The sequence below is a fragment of the Polyodon spathula genome, chromosome 5 (genome assembly GCF_017654505.1).
Source record: "Polyodon spathula isolate WHYD16114869_AA chromosome 5, ASM1765450v1, whole genome shotgun sequence".
NCBI classification, from domain to species: Eukaryota; Metazoa; Chordata; class Actinopteri; order Acipenseriformes; family Polyodontidae; genus Polyodon; species Polyodon spathula.
The window spans coordinates 22,081,095-22,103,017 of NC_054538.1; the positions used below are offsets into that span (position 1 = coordinate 22,081,095).

The following is a 21,923-nucleotide window of genomic DNA, read 5'->3' on the forward strand; positions in this document are numbered from 1 at the left end:
AAAAAATAATGTTTAGCGCTATGCAACATTCACTGCAATGAGAATATTTAGTCATGCTAGGACTGAGTTAATCTACAATTCTGCAAAGCAGCACATGCTGAATGACAGCTAATATTCGGGGGGCTGTTCTTTTTCTCCAATATGCATGCAACGTTAAGAAGAAAAAGAACAGTTATATTCCATGTGACGTTTATGTTCTTTTAAACGTCATGCATGAACTATTTTGTTTTATTTAGTTGTCTTCAGGGCTTAAGCAGGAAGGCAGAAGCTATAAAACGCATATACTTTTCAGTCTTTGCATCAGAGAAGAGATACAGTTTATTTGTAAAAGGTTGTATTTAATGGACTGCAGTTGTTTGTTTTTTTCTTTTTCTATTATGTTGATGCATGTCTTTGTTGCATCAATGAATAACATCCATGGCTCCTTGTGCATTACTAAAGCCCACGATGTGCCTGGCATTACTGCGGGTTGTTCATTTAGATTACTGGCCTCCTGGTCAAGTCCTGTAAACTACAGATTAAAATAACTTGATCATGCTCTTCCCCCCCACCCACCTTTTGAAACTACTCCAATACCATCAGCAACATCATAATCTGAGATGTCACTATCACTGATTCGCTGAGATCCTGTATAGTGATGGGACAAACACACAGCAACACGACTGGGGTATTCATTACATATCACAAAAGAATGACTTTTGCACATATTCCTGGGCCCAAATCAGCACTCCCATTTTACTTTACTACAGAAAGGCTTGCTAAAAATGTTTTTTTTTTTTTTTTTTTTTTAAAAACAATATAATTACTACCTAATAGAACATGACTGTCTGGATATGTATCAGATAGTGAACATATATGTTTTGCTAAACATTTAGTATTGAGTTTTTAAAAAAAGTTTTTTTCTACTTTACGACCTATTTATTTGCACTTTTTTTTCTCATTAACATAGTTGCATTTGTTTAATCTACGTAAAAACCTGAAAATGACAATTACAAGGTGCCAAAAATAAAGGACATTTAAGAAAATAAAGTCACTAAAGCAGAAAGGAAAAAGACTTATGGTTTTAAAACAATTATATGACAGCATTTCTTTCAAAATACCATATAGTATAATATATATATTTGTATCACATATTCTGGTGTTGAAAAGTGATATACTGACTGAACTAATGTACAGTCCAAACAAACTACAGGTAGTACTAGGTACAGCCCAATGAAACATAGTGATGTTTCTTTCCTTACTACATTGGCAGCCAATTGGTTCCCCTCCACACCTAAAGAACTGCCTGGGATAGGTGCTCATTCCCTCCTGGGCCTCTGCAGACTGTTCTGAACGGGACGTTTGCTGACCCCTGATGTAGTTTTCTGATGTCGACAACAGTGAGGGATAGAGCCGAGCTTGATAGATTTATTTCAGTTGGAACTTTCACAAGATTCACTTTTGGAAATTTCCAGAGGAGGGGAGTGGGGGTGGGGGGTAATATATATTAAAAAAATCTGTGAAAATTAATTAAGCAATACCCCCATATTTATGTCTGTCTTGTCTGAAATACAGTACATATTCATAAAACAGTCACTGTTGTCCACCTTGTACTTATCATTTTCAACATTGTTTATCGTGGATCACTACAGCGTAATCTTACATGTTGCAATGGCAGGTAGAGATCAATGACATCAACCTACCTCCCGACTGCCTTATTTAAATGAATTGACACGGGGGCTACCACAGGGATTAGAACACTTACTTTGCAACTTTTTACAAGGGCTTTCCCCGTGCACATGTCTCCGTGGCATATAAGGTGATGGCTGAGGCAGAGGTAGTGAAGATACGTCATGTGTCTGGAGTTTATACCAATGTGGTTCATCGTCCAACAGGGCTGTCTCCAGCTCTATTAGGATCTGCAAAAAACACCACTGTTGTTACAAATGGTGCTGTTTAAATCTAAAGATCTTGCCTGCCAGGCTTTATTTAAAATGTAATGGACTGGAAAGCGATAACTCCAGTAGTTTCATTTTCTTAAAAAATCAGCAGAGGCAAACATATTTTGTTGGCCCTATTTACAAAGTTTTAACTTTTACCTGGCACTCACAATACTGTCCTCCACTCTTGTTGGTACCTTTAAACAGCCTAGAATTGTTTCATGAATAACAAAGTGTCTGAAAAAGTATATTTATAAAAACTTATAAGTACATCTCATTTTTTTTTTTTTGTAGGTTAGCTGTATGGTACCTCGCCAAGAAATTCACTGTGTTCCTCTTGTACTCTAGGTTGGTCCCAGACAGTGATTTCCAACATCCGTTCTCGGAAGTCCCTCCGATGCACATGGGAATAGATAAAGGTTTGGTTCCACTTGGGCTCTAAGCTTTTCTTAACTGTTTTGGTCCTCCTTTTACTTTTGTCACTAAAACAAATGCAGCACCAAGTTAATTGCACAGCATTCCATGGTCATCTATAAAAATAAATATATATATATATATATATATATATATATATATATATATATATATATATATATATATATATATATATATATATATATAATATAATAATATATCCATATGAATATAATATTCCAATGAGGATCTGGAAGGAAATACATTTTAACATATGGGTTTCTTGGCCGGCCATCCATTCTCGACGGGAGGTCCGTTGCCTGAAGCACGTTTACTATTAGCTGATGTCCTACTTTGTCGTACCACAGCTTTACCTAGAAAATATATAAACATTGGTGTTCAGGCAAACAAGCAACTACAAATAATTCAAAAAGCCATAGTTAAAGAATGTTGTCAAAAAAGTTTTATGTGGAGAATAAAGATATGACTGCTTCGTGATGCTTGAATAACAACAGATTTAAAAATGTTTTTGGAACAAGATACAGAGAGAGAGAGAGAGAGAGAGAGAGAGAGAGAGAGAGAGAGAGAGAGAGAGAGATTGAGACCAATAACAGTATAACTTTGACTGGGTGGAGTATCATTTTACTTTGAAAAGCACATTTATCATTTAATAAGGATGTTTATTTTCAGTTAATTAACCTAGAAATGACAGTACGTCTCTTGCAGTATAGAGATGTTTACAGAAGAAGACAAATACATCTGGGCTACAGTACTTGTCTTTTTTCTTCTTTTTTACTTTTAACTTTAATTAAAAACAAAAAATCCTTCACATTAGCATAACACTGTCATTGTTTTGCTTTTGATTTTTTTTCCTCAAAAGTTACAGGTCTGATGGAAGCACGGCCCATGTATTCCTGTTTTACACGTTATAGGACTGTATGTAGTTTCTCTATTGCCTATATAAGTAAAAACCCAAAGTTAAGAACACATAAGGAATGCAGGGTGTAACTCTGAAATGTTTAATTCTTTCAATTATTTCATATACGAGTACTGTATTAACAGTCTGCCAGTACAAATAATAATAAGAAAACAAAAAGTAATGATCTTCACATCTTTTACGGCAAACAGGAGCCCTGTGTCCAGTTTCAAGTGGTCAGTTAGGTTGACTGGTCAGTTTGTACATGTGGTGTTTGTAACTCTGAGGCTCTACTGTGACACAGGAAGTGAACATACAGCAACTGTGCGAGGAAAACAAAAATATCAGCAACAAAACAATAAGGGACTTCTGAGAACGTTGCCATGCTAATATGAGGTGAGAAAGCCACGGCTGTTACACCTTTAATGCACAGATAAAGCATGATATTCTTACAGAAAGCTGTCCTGGTAGGACCTGGGGTGCATCTTTTAGGGTTCCGGGACTAGTTGGGGATATAACAGAAATAGATGGTCTCTCCATTTTCTGAGACTCAAAAGAACTTGAACCTGGCAATAGAAAAAAAGTGTATACTAGAATAAAAACATATACTCCTTTTTTATTTCTTCAGAAAAATATAGATCTTTCTTAACATACTAGTTACTGATACCCATAAGAATATGGGTCATTTTTAAAAAGTATCTTTACTTTGTAATGTTTTTTTTTTTTTGTAAACTTACTAGATTCTAGTGGAGGGTGAGACGTTTCTGGGATTCTTGGAATATCTCTGTAATTCAGAAAGAAACACAAATCATAATACCAACACAAAGTTTATTTTCAGCCACTAAATGTACCACAAAAATGTTTACACATGAAGGGGGAATATCCTGCAACACAGTCGTTTTAATGCAGTAACATGGGAAGGGGGCAGACAACACAGTGAACACCAACATCAGGCAATACTCACTATCAAATGAATCCAATTTCTTCAAATGCAGATACAATTATTCATTCTAATATAGCTGCATGCCCCAATTATTTTACATTTACTTGGCCATTTTACAGCAAGTTTGGATTCCAGGGCACAGTCTCTTAATGTGTTTGTCATTACATGTAACTTATGTTCCATGCTATTTTATTAGAACACAGAACATTTGTTTATATGAAAACTCCCATTTAAATGCATTGCTCGTGTTTGAGGAATGCGTTATTGTACTCAGACCTTTCATTTCCCATTTTTCAGGAGAAAATAGGACACCCTTGAAAGCCACAATTTTCAAGCACCGAGACTAGAAATGTCTTAATGAGAGATTCTGCAGAGGCCCACTGCTTTATAACCGATCAGCAACTATAAATATAGACTGTTGCCTGCTGCTGTCAAAGCAGTCAGTTAGAAACGGAAAATGGAGATGTTCAGACTACCAAAGCTATACAGTTTACTTACTGATAGGCTTTGTACACTTTTCTCAAGAAGTTTTTGGAAAGAAACCGACGAATACATCTTATGATTTAGAAAAAAAAAATCAAGAGAAAGGAAAAAAAAAAACAATAAAACACAGGAAATAAAATATGTAAAGAATATATTTATAGAAAAACATATACAAAATATTTTTAAACAAAAATGTAAATGAATACAAAAACATAAGTCTGTTTTGGAAAAGCTGTGGCAGCTATATAGGGAAAACAAGTGTAGTATTGTTTCAACATTGCATGGAATAACAATATGCTTGTTTGTAATGACATACAGTAAAACACACTGTTCTGCATGTGTTGTGCTCATGATAAAAGCCAAAACTAATCTAGAAAACAGCAACACCACAAGCAGTATAGTCAATGCCAAGCTTTATATCACTCATCCTATTATAATGTGGATTTGTAGTGCTAGCGTTTTTCTTAAACAGATTACAGCTTTTAATTTAGCGTGAAAAGGCCCCCTTTTGCATGATTACTCCAATAAAGCCCTGCAACAAAAGCTGGCATACTGCATTCACACAGGGAACATTTCAAACAGCATGTCTACTCTAATCATTGTTGCTTTAGAACAAGCATCAAAACTGCAACAGTTGAATAATTATGTCTCCAAAATCAGTTTGTTCCTGTCTGATGGAAAGTACCTACAGACAACAAATATGGGGAGATTCTGTATACAGAGGTGACTTGATAACTGTGTTATTCAAAATACAATTTGAGAGTGCCTAAAACAAAGTACTGAAAGTAGTGTTTGAGACTTAATGAAAGCAGGGTAATTACACCTGCTGCCCAGACCAAATTCCCTCAAAGAAATCCTCTGTACTCCTCCTGAAAAAGGCAGGATGTCTCTAAGGAAATGACCACATATGCTCACAATCCAACCCAGTGCATAAATATTTTCATATGCACATATTGTATGTTACAAATCTGCCAGGGTTGAAAACAGATCTTCTAGCATGCACAAACAGTGAACGGATGCCTGCCAGGGAAAGCAGAGAGGAAGAGATCAGAGCTCCCCACGAAGGTTGCCACTTTGCTGATGATGCTGCTGTTTTCCCATCTGCCCAGACACATTTTTTCAAACAGTTTTTTAACGCAGCAGATTACAATTTTGGCAGACTTCTGTTGTTTCAGAAATACGGTTGCCACCTGACAGGTCTGGTTTTACAAGTCACCTCTAAACCACAAATGAACCAATTTTAATCAACAGGTAAAATGACTGTGAATTGCTTGAGAGGCTTCCATAGATGTATTTAATTATTTAATTTTGGTGGTGATTCTATCGGATGAGCAAACTAAAATACTATTGCTTGAAATTTTTATACGGTTAACAATATCTATGAAAATAGTGCAATTCTGTCATCATAGAGAAATTTGCACTCACCTGCACGCTTTTAAATTTAACCTTGTGGTTAAGTTTTTCTTTATTTAATATTTCTTTCTGCTTCATACAATCCCACTCAATCAGAGAAAAAGCAAATCAGCAAGCTCATTCATTTATCGACAGATCACACAATTCACACTGACTTTACACGTTGAATAAAATCAATTAATTTCCAGTTTAGAGAGGTCAGTTGAAAAACTGGGCCTGTTTTAGTGTCCCGAGATTATGGAGCCAGGTGGCAACCCTCTAGTTCAAGCTATTATTTTTACATGCAGCATACTGAAGCTTTTACTATTAACATATTTAAAGTGTAACAATGTAAAAGGACATTAATACCTTACCCAATTGGCCTTGAAACTACTATTTCAACTTGAGGTTCTGATTTGGACTCCAGAATGATATTGTAAACTTCTTTTTCTGTCGCTCCAGGTAATGGCTTGCCGTTCCATTGCAGCACCTCGTCACCTTTCAACACACAACTCGAGTTATTTTCTGCAAATAGTTGCCTTCTTTACACAAAAGTGAAAATTCTGTACTACATTACAACATACCAAATTAATTTTAAATAATGATAGAAATAATGACAGTTTTTATAAAACATTCACCTGGAACACGCATATTTTATATTTGAATCAATAACAACTTTTACCTGTTAGATTGTGCAGCTTTACAGCGATACTGGAAGATGAATAATTATTTTAGGAGATTCTGGCATATTGCTGCAGAGAATTTATTGCTCAGCTAACATCAGTACAATACTGTTATGCAACTGGTTAGGGGGTGATGCATACAGTAAGAGTTGGTACAAGACTGACCTCTTGTGTAAATTAGGCTGTGCACAAGAAAGCAACAGAAAGTCTGTAACTTCTTATCCAAACAATCCTGGCTCTTTTATACACTGGTTAAGATCTAGACTGGCAACATGCAAGGTACTAAGCTCACTCTCAGACTATCTGAGTATTGGCTTGCCATGTTGATTACCACATCTGTGTTAGGAACACTGGCATTCTCCAGGACTCTTAAGTACACAGTAATACATCGTGGTGAAAGTATGGGAAGAGGGAGTCTTTTTCAACATGATTAGAAGTAAACCAGTCAGAGGGCAAATGAGTAAGCCAGCAGAATAGGTTAATCAGATTTAGAATTAATTATTGTAGACTTAATTGCTGTACTAAACTATGCTGATTTGTTTGAATATGCAAATGCAGGAGTAGTGACTTTAAAACTGGCCACACTACGACTACAATTTCATGTCATATGGGACAAAATGTACAAAAATGCTATTTGGGTTTTAGGAACACAGATGATCAACGCATACCTGCTCTTAAGTGGCCAACAACGTCTGCTAAGCTTCCTCTCTTTACTTTGGTGATGAAGGCACCAAATCTTCCTGTTTCCGTAATCTTCCCCCCAACAACCTAGATCAACCAACAAAGATCACATAGCAATGCTGTCTCCAATAAACCCCAGTGTTCAAAAGATCTCAGACGCTTGCTAACTATAATAGTTCAGTAAAAATGTAAAAATATGTTTATTAAATGCACTGCTGGTACCTTGTTTCTTCACCAGGGTGTAACAAAAGAAAGAATAACCAGTGTTAAGCAAAAGAAAAAAATGCAAAGTCCTCTAAACTAATGCATTTGTAATATTATATGGTATATACTTAATTTTCAGGATTTAGTTTGATTATAAATCAAATGTTTTTTTTTTTTTTTTCCTTATTTTGCTTTGTTAATGTACTGCAATTAACATACTTACTTTTAAACCTAGTAATGCACCTGACTCTTTTGTCATAGTTGTTCTCTTGCTTAGAATAATGCGTCCAATTAAATGATCACCTTCTTTGGATGGCTGCCATGTAACAGGATGCTGTAGATAAGAAGGTATTGATTTAATTCTATTACAGAAAACAAATATCCGTCTAAAAAACACAAAACATCAAGATACCCAATACCTCTCTTGGTTTAACAGTGCTATCAATTACCAGCATGATTCACATTGTAATTATCTTGGCACATGTTTAATTGCACAGGTCACGCCCTGCACTTAGATAATGCTTTCTGTTCTATTTTAGAAGTGTTGAGCTGTTCAAGTGAGAGACTAGAAAGTGTGTACTTTGCCTGGCCTCACATTGTTTGAAAAAAGAGAAAGCAGTACTCTCACACTTTATTATTAATTGAGCAACTCATTAATCTCGCTAAGACTTAAATAATTCCTCTATTACCTCTATTACCATGTGTTTATCTTGCAGCAAGGCATAATTATGCAAAGTAAAGCCATGCAGGTAACAGCACAAAGACTAGTAAAAGTATGGTAAAAGAAAAGCATGGAATGGCTATGAAAGTCATAAATATATATATATATATATATATATATATATATATATATATATATATATATATATATATATATATATATATATATAGTGTAATAACAAGTTAACTGCAAATGAATTACTGTACGACATATGCAGGCAGAGTTATTACATTGTGTATTTTTATTTTATTACATTTAAACTTAGAATTACATCCAAGTAGAGCGCCTTCCTACAGCAACCAGATACTACGTGTCTGTTCCCACAAAATTTGTTGTGTTTTTGGACCATCTGCAAATTATTGGATATCCATATGGTTATTTGCAGTAGTTCTGAATTTCAGAATTTTTTTTTCATGGAAAAAGTAAATCTCTAATCAGTTTCCTAAAGCACACCCACCTCTACTAAGTGGCGTACCCCTTTACAGCGTGTACGGCCATGCCAGGCATGTGATTACTGACCTGTACCGAGCGAAGTGGGCCAGGCTTGATGGGAGGACCCGCCAGCAGCCCCTGGTGCCAGGGGGGTACAGGCAGAGGAAGAGGTGTATTGAGCAATGTGAATAATGTGAAATGAAAGCAAGGATATGGGTATACTGTTAAAACAGTGACATTAAATTGCATCAACAGTGAAATGGTGAAATCTAAAGGAAAATAAATGTGATAAGTAACAACAAGGGCTTGAGAGAACTTACCGTATTTATTGGTGAAGTATCACTAACGTGCCAGATGGCAGTGTCCAATGGGAAACAGTCCCAGTCACCTGCAACAAATATGTGAAAAGTAGAAACCTTGATGAAATACATGCTCCTCAAATGATTAGGTCAAAATACACAGTACATATTTTCCTAATGCATTGTATAACAAAGTGGGCCATAGGCATGCCTTCAACCCATTGTTTATGGTCCAGGGTTGGTGCTGTACTAGATCAATTTCATTATACTCCTGCCCAGTACTCTCCTTCTATATACTGGTTTTAATTAGGGCTTCTGATTTTCGTCTTTAAGCGATAAAAAACGATAAACAACCCCAATATAAAAAACAATGAAATCGGTGTATATCCAATAAACACTGGGGAAAAAAACTGGAAATGGTTACTCGTCAGTTGACTTGACCCCTTTTCCTGTGAAAAATAAAAATAAAACACAGTAACCAACAAAAAGTTGGCAATGTCCCGCCTTCCTGACTTGTATCTCGCACTGATTCATTCTGAATACTGTAACCCTTTGTGGTCCTATGTAGGACCAGGTCTCACATTACAATTTTCCCTTTCCAGTCCGGTGTCGGATCCTGTCCGACATCATCAAAAAGTCGTAAAGCACAGGTCTCTAGTCGTTTTTCCTCCGGAAAAAGCTGAGGAAACCTTTCAATGGCTGAGTGAGACTGATAGGAGCTGAATGAAGCTGAAAAAGGGCGTATCTGATAGCCCCATGCACCACAGAGATAACATGGACACAAACAAAGGAGAGAGCTGCTTCCGCATCCAGCACTCAAAGAATGTCACAGACATTTGCAGAGCTTTTTGAGATGTTATAGTAATACAATAATGACATGGCATTATTGAGGAGTTTGGTGATAAAACGAGTGATCAGGAGAGGATATATCAGTATGCACGTCTATAAAGAGGTATGTGAAAAATACAGCGAGCAAGAGGTGAGGCTTGCCTGGAAATGCAGTACTGATGCCATTTTGCCATGCAATGCCTTTTAAACCAGTTTTACTCTGAAAAAAAATATTAAACAGTGCGCGTAAAATAAACAGCATATGTGAAAATAAATTGGACCTGATGCGCCTGACAAGTGCTGAATAAATGGACTGCAAAGGGTTAAACCCACCCCAACTGCTGAGTGGCAGCAAATTCCTACATTTCTATTGGAGGACTGTAACACATGTTCAAGATTTAAAACAAGATTACAATTACTAGAGCAGAGGATTCTTCTCGCTTGTGATATTTAAAGCTATAGTACAGTTCCATGGGGAGTACTTACACGCTCATGGAATTTAAGACATAATTGCAATTTGTGGTGTAAAATGCCTAAACCACAGAATATGTCCATTAAAATAAGGATTTCATTGTGGAAGACAGCAAAGAAAGAAGATAGGTGAAGTGTAGAAGTGCTGTCAAGTTAATACATATTGTGACAGAAAAAAGCCCAGGAATTTTGGGAAGTAAACGAAAACAATAATTTCATACAGAACATAAAAATTGAAAGCCCCAAAAACAAACAATTTACACAAATGAAATGTATTAAAAACCAAAAAACAGAAGCCCTATTTGTAATACACTAGAAACTGTAATTTTTTGTACAGTCCTATTTTTGCTTTTAGAAATAATCATCTGTTCTAGCATATATAATGTAATATATAATGTAAATTCAGCTTTGTCCATCCAAATTTAATGAATTCAATTTTGTCATGATAGTAATATATATGATAATAGTATATATATATATATATATATATATATATATATATATATATATATATATATATATATATATATATATATATATAATATACATATATATATATATATATATATATATAATATATATATATATATATATAGATATATATATATATATATATTCACTCGCTAAGTAAGAGAGAGAGAGAGAGAGAGAGAGAGAGAGAGAGAGAGAGAGAGAGAGAGAGAGAGAGATATCCTATGTAGGGCTTTATATCTACATTTAAGTTCTACATAGGAGATATGAAGACCTACATAGGAGTATTACAATACATTGATTTTTTACCTCACACAGTACCTCACATCATCCATTAACTATTGCTGCATATGCTGAATTAACTCCTATTATCACATTAAGTCTCCCTGTCTGACATTTAGTATTTGCGTTAACTGATTACTCTCCTTGACAAGTAACGGCATGGAAAGGCTTGGAAAGTCAGTCAGATAGCCCATGAACCATGACCCACATAATAAGTGTCAGTAAGAGGATTAACTTAAGAAAGAATGGGAGTCTTTTTCAACATGTTTAGAAGTAAACCACTCAGGGGGGGAAGTAAGCCAGCAGAATAAGGTTCATGTGGTGTGTGACAAAGTCATTGGCAGCAGATAAGATTTCGAATCAATTATCGTAGCCTTCTCTGCTGTACTAAACTATGATGACTTGTTTGAATATGCAAATGCAGGAGTAGTGACTTTAAAACTGGCCACACTGTGACTACAATTTCATTACTAAAAATATTACTAGAATATTAATCATGTTAACAAACTGCTTCTAAAACATTTCAGAATCAGAAACAAATTACTCAGTTGTGGGTTTCCCATCTGCTTTTCTTGCATGGTGTTAAAATGTATAGGAAATGTAACCATGATAAGCAGATGCTAATACCAATGGTATTTTTGGAATTAAAATAGAACAGGTGCATCGCATGAATTCAGTGCACCATGTTATGACTAAAATTAATAGTTACTGTACTGAAGAACCTCTTGTCCACACCTGCACTGAATGTTACATCTTTCACACAGTAAAGCTGATATATCAAAATCAAATGATGAATTCTTAATCTTTACTCAGAGGCCTGGTTTCACCTTATCTAAGGTAACACTAAAGAGTCCAAGATTAGTGCTTATCGCTGTCAGTGAAACCAGCAGTAAAAAGATTCCATTCCAGCTGCTGTACATTATTAAAAAGACTTTCTAACACTAGGATTCAATACTAGATGTTAGAAAGCCCAAAGAAAGTCTTTATTAATTGAGCTATATGGCAAGTTTGGCTTGCTGCTGAGATTTAAGACTGGCCCTGGCCTACCCTCTCCAGGTGTTCCACACTTGGAACATGCATCTCCAAAATCTAGAAAAGTATAGCAGGATGAAATCAAACTTCTAGAAAAATAATGTTCCAGTCTTAGTGCTAAAAGTTGTCGTAAACATTTACACACATGTTAAAAACATTAAACATGCAAAAATACAATGCCCTGCTTCCTTGGTCCAGCTAAAAATAAAAAATGGACCCTATAAATATATTGATATTCTTAATGATCAATAAATACATAATGTACACATAATGTTCCAATTACAGATGTTGATCATGTAAGCACATTTCAGTCAAGCCTACTCTATTTACTACTAGTGACTGTGTGTACATTCCTTTGATATACTGTGGTAGGGTGCCCCGCCCCTGTGTGTATTTTTGTGTTTTATGTTTTATGTGTTGTGTTATTGTTGATGTGTATGTATTGGTGCACAGGGTATAATGTGGGTTATGTAGCACAAGTGATTTATAAAGGGGATTGCAAAATCACTTCACGTGCAGATAAAATGTGTATCAATATGTGAGCATAGGGAGTGCACAAATTAGTTCACGTGCAGACTGTGCTGAGATTCAATTGAATGACTGATTAGCAATCGAGTCTCGATACAGCTGCATAAAAGAGTCAGTGTTTCACGCACACAGGTTTGGGTGGAGAACAGGAGAGAGAGAGAGGAGAAATAATTAAAAGTCAAAGGAATAATAATTGCTCCTCGTGTGGGAGGACCTGCACAATACTTGCTTGGGTTCGTCCACTGTTTGTTTGTCTGTTTGTTTAGGCCAATGTGCCGAGGGTTTTGTTTAGTGTTTTGTTAAATCTTTTTATTTGTTATTAAATCAGCTCATCGATGCATTTCATATCCCAGCACTGTTGTCTGTCTACTTCCTGGCCTGACGTCACCACAAAGGCATCCTGTCACACATACCAACACCAAACTTGTCCAGTTCAATTGTTTATACATGTAACAATAGGCCCTATTCAGGAAGTGTTAACTCATCAGTTACATACAGTTCAAAATGTTTTTATAATAAAACTTCAGTTGAAGAAACTCTTCTAGAGTGTTGTTGGTTTCGTTAACAACAGTCTAGCTACAGTAATAAGCCTCATTAATATTTTACTGTATCTTATTTATAAAAGCAGACTTTGAAAAGCATTATTTAAATAAATCATGAGTTAAAGCCAGTAGAACTGAGCCCGATGAGAAGTCATTTGTGAGCATTAACAAAGTATTTAGGTTACCCCATTTCACTGTAAATGCATTCTGATATAGAATATTGTATCCTCATAGTCTATTACTGGAAGGTAGAGAAAAAAAGGACTTTCTTTCTTCCAATAAGCAGGCTCCTTTCCTCCAATGCCTAGTCACAATCTTCCACACTGTACATTTGTACAACCATCATTGACCTGCTTCATTATTTTATCAATGTATTCCCAGTGTTCACAGTCTGCTAGTGGAATACTAATACAGCTCTGTACTATAATTATTATAACAAATTTAGAATGGGATGAAAATCACAATTGCTAAATACTTTAGGGCTTACTCTTGATAAACGGACAGTTCACCACCATAAAACTCAAATTCTAGCTTTAAAGTAACATGCAAGTGACTTCTGTATTCCAGCCTGCCCGTTTCAAGCAAGCTTACTGGTTTATATATCCCACAAGTTACATAACAGCGTAGCTGACCTATTTCTAAAACACTGCTGATCTATGCTGTTGTTTTGTCCCATTTCAGAAATACAACAGCATAGCTATATAAAGCAACATAGTATCTGACTATTTGCAAACTACCCTTCGCACCACAAACAAATGTAAAAGTCTGCCTGGGCACATTTTTGCTTGACAGCACAGAGTTTGGATGGCACATGATATCTAACATACCACTCACTACAGCTGCATTTTGAAATAAAAAAAAAAAAAAAAAAAAAAAACATTGTGTTGTCTAAAAGCAGGTGCTGTTTATAGCTTCTTGCTTGTTAAAGTAACAACAATAGTTATACTGAGAGAAACATATTAGTCTAGTAGACAAATGTGTCAAGTGTCTTTTGTGAAAGGATATATTTAACAATAGATGTATACTGTTTTTGTCACATTAGTTTTAAAATAAAAAATGTCATTATTAAAAAAAGCACGTGTTTATAAAAATCCACCACAAGAGGAGAGGGGGAGGGGGGGGGGGGGGGGGGGGGGTGCTCAGGCTAAATTAGATTTTTTAAAACCAGATGTAATCTCTATTTTCAGACATAAAGTTACCAGTGAGTACAGAGAAGGGATTGGCATGGAAGGGGAAAGCATGGTTCAATCACAGAAGTTAATTTTCATTTTAGTATTCTCTTTACAAACAAATCACCAGCTTTACCTTTCAATACTTCTGTTTAATACACTTCGTATCCCAAATTATGAGCACAGGTTAAGAAGTGTGTTTTACAGATTTACTTTACTGTGAGAAATCAAGTAGAAAATGTGCTTTCCAGAAAAAATCACATAATGGTTTTTAATTTTGTTCATGTATTGTAAAACAAAACTAGTGTATCTAACCACCAATTCATTACTATAAAATTTTACATAGAGATTATTTTAAAGAGACTAAAAATAATAATAATAATAATAATAATAATAATAATAATAATAATAATAATAATGAATAAAAAAAGGAAATTGTTTCACACCAAACTAATATTATAGTACTCTATGGACTGCTGCATGTTCTTCACTAGTTATGACAGTGAAAATAATTGTGATATTCTGTAAGTAGCACAGATTGTAACAAAAACAAACACAGACAAATATTTAAAGAGAGGACTCAGAAGTCTACTAACCACAGCATTGTTCGGAAGATGGGCAACCCAACTGTCTTCTGCCAAAGACAGCAGCTGAAAATACCAGACATAACAGGATCATTTAGCCATTTTCTTTTAAAACTAACGTGCACTATAAGCTTTACAACATTAAATTACATCTTGAAAACAACATCACATTTTATCATTAGTTTCTATCATTGTTTCTTCAACTTAACTTTTTAAGTTCTAACTATGCTTTTAGAATGTTTTCAAGTTCTGAGTGTTACACTGTGACAAATCAATACATAAAATATTAATGCTAAACAACATTTTAAACACAAACAACACAAAAGTGCAATGGCACAATATTAATAGATCAGCCCAGGTTGTATTAGCTTACCTGTCCCGGAGTTCAAAGTGTTTAGCAGAAACGGAAGAACCCCAGCAAACATTGCTGTGAATGTGCAGGAGTTCAATTTCCAAATAGAAATGTGGTCAGCAGATCTAGTATGTGTGGAAACCTCAACACTATTTACTCACAACCAAGCCAGATCACATTGCCTGCATTTATTGTTTTCAGAGTAAAGCAGTGTGACAGCAGACAACGAGGTCAGAAATGTAACCGTAATCAAAACAAATCTCTGCAGGGTAATGCAGTGATCAATAATGCTAATTATTGATTAGCATGGTAATCCACAGGTACAGTGTGAGAAGCTCAATACGCTTTCCTACTAGGAAAGACACTAAAGATTCGATCAGACCAAAATCAACTGTCTAGCAAGACATACATTCTGACTTCCCTCTGCGGCTCACAGTAAATGAATGCTTTTGCTGTATGCTGCTAGTGCAGTAAAAAAAAAAGAACGCACAACCTAGAGCATCGCAGCAATCAATACCTGTGCAGCAGATATTATTGCCATTTAATATTGCATTTCCCAGGGCAGCAGTAATAGATTACACTTCCTCTTACGGGTGCAGAAATGTACATCTTGTACACCCCCAAAGAAGCCATCAATGAGAATAAGAAATTCAGACTTTCTTTATTGAAGAAATGAATAACAAACATGTTGCTTAGTGTCTTACAGCTAATGAAACACCACAATGCAATCTAATGAAACACCAAAATGCAATCTGATGAAACACCAAAATGCAATCTGATGAAACACCATAATGCAATCTGATGAAACACCATAATGCAATCTGATGAAACATCACAATGCAATCTAATGAAACACCACAATGCAATCTAATGAAACACCAAAATGCAATCTAACGAAACACCACAATGCAATCTGATAATGCAAATGAAACACCACAATGCAATCTGATAATGCAATCTGATGAAACACCACAATGCAATCTAATGAAATACCACAATACAATCTAATGAAACACCACAATGCAATCTAATGAAACACCACAATGCAATCTAATGAAACACCACAATGCAATCTAATGAAATACCACAATACAATCTGATGAAACATCACAACGCAATCTGATGAAACACCACAATGCAATCTAACGAAACACCACAATGCAATCTAATGAAATACCACAATACAATCTATTGAAATACCACAATACAATCTGATGAAACACCACAACGCAATCTGATGAAACAACACAATGCAATCTAATGAAACATCACAACGCAATCTAATGAAACAACACAATGCAATCTAATGAAATGCCATAAATGGAAGGGTGTCTTTCTTTGTTTCAGTCTGTAATGTGCATGTGGAACAAAGTCTTGCAGCAAAATTGATGATTCATCGTAAGGACATACCGACGTGTTGAATGTAAGGGCATTTAGGTGCCTCCATTACCTCCATGCAAGAAAGTACAGAATAAACTGTATCTCTAATATCTAGGTTGGTAATGAAAAATACTTAAAGTTCCTCATCAAAGCACAGAACATTCTTTACAGTCTTATCATGTCTAAACGAAGACAAAATAGCACATCTAAACCTAGCACAAGTTATACCCCAGTTGTTTTTATTAACAATCAAATATCCACTATCATTCACTACAAACAAGGAGAACTTACTAAGTTGTACTGTATGACAAACAACTGGAGCCCACTCTTCTTGTATGTTAAACTGAACAAAGCGAGGAATTCAAGTCTGCAGTCTCCTCTGAGCTCAGATGAATATTATACTGTGCATGTTGTAAGTTAAAACGCCAGATGTACTGCATGGCACTTACATATTTATATTTCAGCAACAATGTGTTTTAACAAAGTGACCTTTTAAAAGCCTCACTGGCTGCTGTTCTGTTTTTTGTGTGAAAATAAACAGAGTGTAATGTGACATCCCCTGGAATTGGGCTCCACAAATATTTGCAAATACTACCTTTTACCGTTCAACTTTATATACAGTTTAAATAGATAACTCCTAGATTTGTGAAAATGTAAAATAACGTAAAAAATAAAATAAAAAAACAACAGCATATTGTACTATTTAGTATTTTGTTGTTCTAGTGGTGCAGCAGTTGCTTCCCAACTTAACCACAAAGTTTATTTTACAACAGGACCTTGTGGCAAGTCTGGGAACCTGGAATTTGATGTCAATAATAAAACTGTTACTGTACTTGTACTCTAGTGAATAACACATTTTGTGTAACAGAGTACTGTATACTGTACTTTATATCAATCACTGAGTTTCCATGCGGGTTGATTTACATGTGAAATGGTGATGCATGTGCACGTTTGGGAGAATTACTTGGGTAAACCAGGTTTGTGGCCGTAAAAAACGTCCAAAGAGCGGGATAGGGTAAATCTCATTTACTCGTGTAAATGACGAAACACACAGGAAAATCCACGCTCAGTTTCGCTTGGTAACCTTTTTTTCACGTGTAAATGTTAATGAGCATGTTTATTCTTAACTATAAATGTTGCAAGGGAGCAGGTCAGCTGTTACGGTGGATTCCAAGATGGCAGAAAGTAGTGGCTGCTGGGCAATTTTATGGTTAGCAGTGGTGTAGTTCACCTTAATGATAATGCAGGCAGCTTTTTATTATTGTTTTTTGCTGTGCCTGGACTGTCATGTTGTATATCTCTTATGGGGTTACAGTTCTGTATAAAACCACTTACCATGAACTGCGTTATGCCCTTGTTATAGTATTAATGCAGCTCTTTTGTACAGTGGTATCGGCGCTGTGCTTCGGTGCAAGGGGTCCCAGGTTTACGCCCACCTGTGTGTGGATTTCCTTGCCCTGTGTGGTGCGCCTACCTGCATTAGCCTAGGTCGCTACAATATATTAACTAGAAGCATGTATACTGGTATCTGCCATTATGTTACACAGCAAACATCACCATACAATCATTTTTGTGCCTTGTGAAAAATGACAGGCATTACCGGTACTTCCACTTGAAAAATAATGTGCAAAAATGTAACCACATCAAATCATTGATAATTACTATTATTCATGTCGGCTGTTTTGACCTATATCTATGGCCATAAGTTTTGCATCCCCCTATAGAACTGACTAATTTTGCTGCATAAAGGTGAATGAAACCTGCTGAATGTTATGTTAACATATTGAATTACATGCCACTTTGTAGTTTTTCATAAACTTATGAAAAACCAACAAAAATTAAAAAAATGTGGTAGACTTTTGCAATATCATTTTGTGGCTTCTTTGATTACATGATGTTAAATAAAAGGTCTACATTATGTTCATATATTTTTTTTTTTCTGTCTGAATCCTAAAATTCTAGGTGATGCAAAACGTTTGGCCACAGATGTGCTTGTGTTACTCTTCAATTCGAGTTGCCTGCCACAGGCAAGTGTTTTTATAGAAATAAGAACACATTTTTATAGAAATAAGATCCAACTGTATTTAGTGAGCTTACACTTTGGATTAAGTTTCCTTTTGCTTTTTTTGGCAATATATTGCTGTGCACTAAATGGTGTTGGCACTTTTCAAATACTGTATAAATCTGTTTGGGCTGATATAACCGTGTGAACAGGATGACTGTTGGTGATGTCAGGCCAGGAAATGAATCCACAACACACAAGGCAACTGCGGGTGAAACTGAAACACCACCACGCTCAGCTTTTTATTAAACAAAAGATTTTAAAAAACACAAAACAAAATGGCGCTTTGGCCAAAATAAATAGACAAACAAAACAGACACAAAACAACAAGTATGGTGCTGGTGCTTCCAGCTCGAGTAGCAATTGTTATCTTTCTTTGAATAATAATATTACCTCCTCCTACTCCTGTTCTCCACTCACCAAACACCCAACACTGATTGAGTGATTTGTGTATCTATATATACAGTTGTGCCGGGATTCAATTACTAATTAATCATTCACTTAAATCCCAACACGTGAACTAATTTGTGCAATCCCCATGCCCACATAAGAATACAAATTTTATCTGCGCGTGAAGTGATTGTGCAATCCCCATGCCTAAATACAAACATACGGTACATTTTAATTCACTTGTGCTACATAGCCCAATTTATACCCCCGTGCACCACTATATCCACCCCAAAAATACCACACCATATTCAACATAAAACACAAAAATAGGCACAGGGATGGGACACCCCACCACAAACTGCATTACATAAGTCTATGGCAGGCATCTGAAACGTAAGGGAAGCTCCTGAACTCATACTGTGAGAGTATCTTAACATAGACTCATCAAAATAAAAATAATAATAAAAAACCCCACATTATTTGAGTAATTTTGTTTTTGAATAAGAACATTTAATTTCAACCTACTTGATCTTTAAAAACATCAAAACAATCTCCTAATCTCCTGTACTTTACAAATGTTTATCTAAGTTAGATCATCAGAGGAGTGGTCTAGTATTTTGTGACCTTGGCCAGTAAGTCAAAAGTTTCCAACAATCCTTGCACCTGATCTATTTTACCTGTGTCACAATTACCTCTATGACCTATGTGAGTGTCAGACAGACAGATGGAAAACATACAATAGCTGTGTTATTATTCTTGTAGCTTCAGGCAAAATATACAGTACAATATACACATGATATCTTTGTGCTTTAATGTGCAAGAAATGCCTCCTTAATGAACAACGCATATTAAAATAAATACAAGTGTTTCTTGTTTTGTAAAATGGTGTACATTTCTCCTACACCTTAATACCAGTATGGATCATGGGTAATTTGTAAACATTGCCATTAACGACCAAGTGCTTCATAAATGTCAGTGTCATATTGTCATCATGTAGTTATAAGATTTCAGTTCTGAATGTGCGTTAAACACAAGTGATGCATTTATTCCCAAGACCTTGTATGACAAAGCCAGTTAACCAGATGTCTGCAATTTATTTTAAGTGTAAATCAATTTGGAAAACAGAAACTGAAAAGTAAGGGCTCTATCTCACACAACTTCACAGCTGGAGCACTTGTCTTCACTCTAAAAATGCAGACTTGCAGCCATCAGCAGAACATGTTCCCTCATACAGTTGCAATCATATTTGTTACATACGACATTCAAAAAGTGTGCTACCCTACGTATTAGCCAATGCTAAAGTTCTATAAGCATTTTCTGTAAAACTCAGTACACCATTTGGAAAAATATGATTCTGCCCTTATTACAAATGTGAGTCCTTACGCATGAATCCTGTCCGTCTGCCACACTAACTCCCTTCAGCTGTTCTTCAAACTTTGCTTGTAGTGACCTTTCAGATTGCATTGGGTTATTTAAGGAATACATGTGATCGAGTAACAGTGCTTGGCAGTGGTCAAGTGCAGTCATTCTCAAGGTAACGTTGCTCATTTATGTGACGTTTTGGATAGTGAGGTTTTACATTTTAAAGAAGCTTGTTTTACTATATTCTCAAGATTCTTGAAAAACACATTCACAAGCAAGCCCAGGGGATGTGCAATTAACAAGCTACAGATCTTGTGGGGGCTGACAGGAGCTTCTGTGCAATACTCAGTTTACTGTTTAGAAATACAATGAAGCTACTGCATCTCATGCAAAGACAGCAGTCCTGTTCTGCTTTCTCTTATAATAACCGACAGCTGCAAGACATTACCATGAATTTATGAAGGACATTTTGTTCCATGAATAGGCAACTACATTCACATGAGAAGAGAGCCTGGGAATTGTACAGAATTCTCTAAGGCTTCATATCATTTGGACTTGGTCATCTCCGTTTTTATTTTTCACCACACATATACGGTATTCATGCATATGCGAAGAAAAATTAACTGAATAATGGTATGTTAAATAATATATTTGTATTGTAATAAGAGTTATTTTGTCCTGGTTAAGTATATACATAAGCCTAAAAAGTATGGACATACTGTATGGGCAAAGTCACTATTGTATTTGCATGTACAGTAGCCTGCTTACAGCTTAACATATTTATTCAGACCAGCTTTAGTGTGTTACTTTGTATTTTTGGTAGCTTACAAAGCCTTGTTTCAAGGTAGTCTTGCCCCTGGGAGAGGTATTAGTGTTCTAGAATACACAAATACTGTACCAAGGGATAGTCTCAACATATCTTCTGACATTTACAGTACATCCAGTACAGAATAGGATGGCATATAATAATTTTAACCATGTGTGCTCTGTCCAGTTCAACTCAACAATTCTAAATGTATTAAAACTATGTGGTATTTTACTTTAAGCTGGATTTAATAATCCTGCAGAATTAGCAAATTAAAGGATGATGTCAGCACACATTTCTCCATGAACTGCTTCTTTGCAAGCTTAGAAGGCAGTTCATTAGATTTCTATATCCACAAAGCATTAGCCCCTGTACCAAGTGAAAATCAGGTTGTTTTTTCCTAAAAAAAGCCCAGAATGTTCATGTTCTAACCCTTCAAACTAATTTAAGAGTTCCTAAATGCACCTCGGATGAGGCTTCAAGCCTGATACTGGGGTACATTTTTAATTTATTTTTTATTTTTATTGTGATGTACTGTATGTTTCTTACTCACTGTTTGACTTTCCCTTGCAAAAAAA

At 35.6% G+C, this 21,923-nt stretch overlaps 1 protein-coding gene across 7 annotated transcripts in view; it reads right to left on the reverse strand.

Moving 5' to 3' along the window:
* Window positions 1–21,923, reverse strand: part of LOC121315731 (regulating synaptic membrane exocytosis protein 1-like) — a 162,728-nt gene that overhangs the window by 68,832 nt on the left and 71,973 nt on the right. For 5 of the 7 annotated variants that reach the window (XM_041250091.1, XM_041250090.1, XM_041250089.1 and 2 more), the window contains exons 1-3: window positions 2,230–2,375; window positions 1,745–1,898; window positions 556–627 (exon numbers count right to left, since the gene is read on the reverse strand). In XM_041250091.1, the coding sequence (XP_041106025.1) occupies window positions 556–627; window positions 1,745–1,898; window positions 2,230–2,295 (292 nt within the window). In that variant the 5' untranslated portion in view covers window positions 2,296–2,375. Of the gene's footprint in view, window positions 1–555; window positions 628–1,744; window positions 1,899–2,229; window positions 2,406–2,580; window positions 2,708–3,702; window positions 3,816–3,986; window positions 4,034–6,441; window positions 6,566–7,418; window positions 7,519–7,858; window positions 7,970–9,108; window positions 9,177–15,006; window positions 15,061–21,923 lie in introns of those variants that run through there. The other 2 variants (XM_041250094.1, XM_041250088.1) reach the window with 2 other exon arrangements.